The 4,180-nt window shown below is 39.7% G+C and overlaps 1 gene segment (V, D, J or C); it reads right to left on the bottom strand.

The window, feature by feature from the left end:
• Positions 1–1,902: 1,902 nt before the first annotated feature.
• Positions 1,903–3,838, bottom strand: LOC108416040. The segment is given in 3 exon segments: positions 1,903–2,493; positions 3,175–3,283; positions 3,794–3,838. Coding segments are annotated over 3 exon segments (477 nt in total).
• Between the last annotated feature and the right edge of the window lie 342 nt (positions 3,839–4,180).

Here is a 4,180-nt window from a genome sequence, read left to right as displayed (position 1 = left end):
GACACACACCCAGGTCTGATCAGCCTGTGGTGGGCCTGCCACAGAGGAGGGTGTCTTGTGTTAAATGGCTGAAACAGCTAAAGATACTGGGGTACACAACTGACGATGTGTCGCGTAGAGTAACATCACTGAGTGGTCCAAGCAAGGTCTCAACTGGAAACTGAACTATTTGGGATTCAAACATCAAGTCCTTTTGCATAACTTTACTGTCAGCAGGGTGGCTACACTCTGTTAGTGTTATAGCACAATACACAAACCTCCCTCAGCTGTAGAGGAACTGCACTGACTCAGAAACTCTCACTGATCTGAGAACAGCTGCTAAAGCAGCACTCAGCTGAACTCATCAACTCCAAAACACTACAGTAGTGAGCATTGTTCTCTTTTGGGGGGTTCTCCTCACTGTGGAACAGGGATCTTCAGCACTAGAGGGAACATCTCACTAGTAGCAGCAGATCAACACAGAAACGGAGAAGTATTTACTGTACTTACAGAATTGTGTGTTATGTAGATGATGGACAGCAACTCAAGAAGTCAGGAGCTTCAGCAGGCTGTGTACTGACTGTTCATCTCAGAACAATGGAGATAATAATAGATGTGTGAGGTGTCAGTAATGCAATTCTTTAAATACTATATGAGCCTAATTTATTAAGCAAATATCACTCTAAATGATCCTCTCTCTCTGTAAATATAGATGAACGGACAGCGCTTGAACTTTAATACTGAGGTGCAGCAGAGAACAAGCCTCGAGGAATCATAAACCAGCCATTCAGAAGCTCAAAGGCCCAAACAGAAGACAGAATGTTCTGAATGAACATCCACATGGTGGGCAGGGGTCAGATAATAGGTAATGACTAACTGGTAGCAGGTGATCGCATAACAACTTCATCTGTACTGGGTTAACAGGAGCGAGCTTGAAGAACTGGTGGGGACTTCAAGCTCTTTTTGTCTAATACTGTTACACATTCAGCTGGCTGGTTTGATAAGGAATAAAAGTGTTATTCCATAAAATCTAGTCCGTCTCATTTAGGAGGACACAAGTGATTTAGTGAAGTGTCCGAGGATTTCATAGACTTAACTGGGAATGTTCTATTGCACTGAGGTGAAAGTTAACCCCTTAAATGGCCAGGACCACCGGCAGGCCCAAAGCTTTACTACACGCTTCTATAACCTCAGAACAGCTCAACCAGTTTGCATTGGAATCCCTGCAGTTATTGAATCATAAGCCTTACTATCTAAGAAGCCTGGACTTTTAAGGAGTTAATGTTGGAAATCATTTATGAATCATTTATAACAGATAATTCAGCTATAAACATGAATTAGTCCCTTTAAGAAACTCACATGTATTCACTTTAAGAAATTCATAACACAAAGAATCTAAATAAACTAAACTAGTAAATGTCTGATTGTGTGGGAAACAGTGTGATGGATCAGAGTGTTCAGGTTAATGAACGTTGCTGGTAGACTCTGCAGGTCTTTAGAGTCTCTGAATCAGAAACATTACACTCAGACAAAAATGAATGAGGATTTAATAATAATTTGATTATAGTGAAGAGACTGAAAGTGAAGAGAATTATTCATTTATTTATTCATTTATTTGTTTATCTGATTGTTTATTTGTTTGATTATTGTTCCTTTTTATAGAAATGGGAATTTTTTTTGTGAACTGTTAACATTTTGCTCTGATTGAATAAAAAAAAATAATGTCTGAATCTAGAGATCGTATTTTACCCAATATAAAATTGTCTTGTTTAATTCTTCATTTGTTTGATCATTTTTGAATCTCTGACACTGGAAGTAATGAACTATAAATAAATTTCTCATGAACTTAATCTCTGTGTCTCTTCATGATTTTTATTCTGATAGATCCTCCAAAATCACGATATAAAAGATGAAACGCTGCAGTTCTGCTAAACCAAATGCTTTATTTATTAAAGAAAAGAACAGACATGTTTCCAGTAAATTAGACATCAAAGAAATGTTTACATGTTAATTGTTCCTGCGTAGGAAAAATAAAATAACACAAACAATGAAAGACTGTAGTTATTAATACTGAAACTCTTTATTGTGATGATGTAATGATGAGATGAAGATCACAGCATTAAGCAGAGCCATGTTTGAGCTCACTGAAGATCAAGAGGAGCTCTAGCAGCTCCAACACATGCGTGGACACTCACTGCCCAGTGCATTGCTCTCTCCTCAGGGTTTGGCTGACAGGAGGCTGGGAGTCCTTGGTGGCCTCACAGGTCACTGTCTTCTTTAGCCACTGGTCCTCCTGGAGGGTCAGGGTGCTGCTCCAGCTGTAGAGGCCGTCGTCCTTCTGCAGAAGCCCAGGGCTCTGGCTAATCCCCGAGCACCAGCTGCTCCCGTCCACCTTCCAGCTCAGCCTCCAGTCTGAGGGGAAGCCCTTGTTGGCCAAACACACGAGTGTGGCCTTCCCCTGCTGCAGCTCCATGCTGGAGGGGGGCAGGACCGTGAGGGTGGGCGCGGCCAAACCTAGGACACACACAGTTTCATTTCCTTTATTTCTAACAGAGCACAACTGAGTTCAGTGATGCATTAAAAACCAAACTCTAATTACAACCTTAAACTCAACCGTTTCACACACAAACTCATATTTCCAATCACATTCAAAGCTGCACTTCATTTCCATTTTACTTAGAAAATATTAGTGAATTTCACTCAGTAAAACTCTGACATTCTGCACATCCTGTGATGGGAAATTTGAAATGGAACATGATTTTATTTCCTCCAAAACAATAAATAATCACTAAATGAATGGAGCTGCAGTCTCCATGTACTATGGCTTCAAAGCTTTCGAGCAGAAAACGCTGCTCATAATAACCTCTACGTTGTGGCTTCCAGATGGAGACAGAATTGCTGTAATGAAGCCCAACACTGACACTACAATCCAGCTCTTCATTTGATCTTTTTAAAGAAATGTCATTACTGAACACTTCACAGGAAACCTTTAGGAAATATTAGTAGTTTAAAGAAAAGAAATACAGTGGTAAAGCCTAAAGCTCCTGGCTCCCCACACTTCAGCCAAGTTCTAATGAAATACATTCAAATTTGGATCAGAACTGATTTAGAAGATCATCAAGTACATCTGTACTGTTGATCCATAATCATTTTAATAAAAGATTCCTTTTGAATAAGGAGAAAAAGTGTACTTACTTCCAAATAGCAGTTTGGTTCCTCCACCAAAGGTGTACCACAGTGATATAAACTCATTTACTGGCTGTACAAAAACCTCCTGCTCTAAACACGCCACTCTCTTCAGCCTCTACATGCACTATTTCTGACCTATAATACAATATTAATGGGTTCTACAATCATCTAATAATGGAATAAACTACACACGGTAGATCTGCATACCTTCTGCCTTTTATTCCCAGCAAGGATTATTTTATAAGCAGTAAAATATTTAAACTGAGGACTCACTTGGTCCTTTAGAATTTACAGAACAGACAAACTGAAATTCCTAAAGAATAAATATATCATTTTAAATTTATAAAAACTGAAAAATAAAAGTTCTTCTAAAAGTATTAGACGAAAAGGTTCTTACTGTTTTCATTGTTTCCTCCACCAAAAAGTCCTCCAGCCCTGATCCAGACAGACTGGGTGGCAGTCGTAGCTGCAGAAACCCTCAAATGAAAGGCAGAGACAGTTACAACTGCACAATAAGAGAGCGCCCTCTGCTGGACATTAAAGGGAATTTCACTTCTAATCCCTCTAGAATTAGACAAGACTGGCTGAGCTGAAGCTGCTCCCAGCAATAGTCTCCACTACTGACCTCCACAAACCTCTGAGACCCCCTTATTTTTACTCTCCACTTCATGCCTTATGGATCATCTGGGGGAGTGAAATGTCACATAACGCTTAAATCATTCTGTCTTCTTTCAGAAAATTTCATTTTCCCACATCTCTATTAAAAGCTGCACTTTAAACTTCAGATTCCACCCAGAGCAGAAACATCTGACCAAACCATATCAGATAAATATGATCATCTTTACTCCGTGTTGTTAGAAAGATGATTTCCATAAACATTCCACTTTGCATGATCAGCCCATGCTTCAGTGCTCTGCTAGTGTTTATAGTCCTGTGAGTTTAACACTTCATGACTGAGAGCTGCTGTCCCACAAACTTCACCCACAGCAACCATGACTTTGGTCTCCATCTT

The sequence above is a fragment of the Pygocentrus nattereri genome, chromosome 11 (assembly GCF_015220715.1).
Source record: "Pygocentrus nattereri isolate fPygNat1 chromosome 11, fPygNat1.pri, whole genome shotgun sequence".
In the NCBI taxonomy this organism is placed as follows: domain Eukaryota; kingdom Metazoa; phylum Chordata; class Actinopteri; order Characiformes; family Serrasalmidae; genus Pygocentrus; species Pygocentrus nattereri.
The sequence above is the reverse complement of the archived record's forward strand: the minus strand, read 5'-3'. Positions and strand labels throughout refer to the sequence as shown.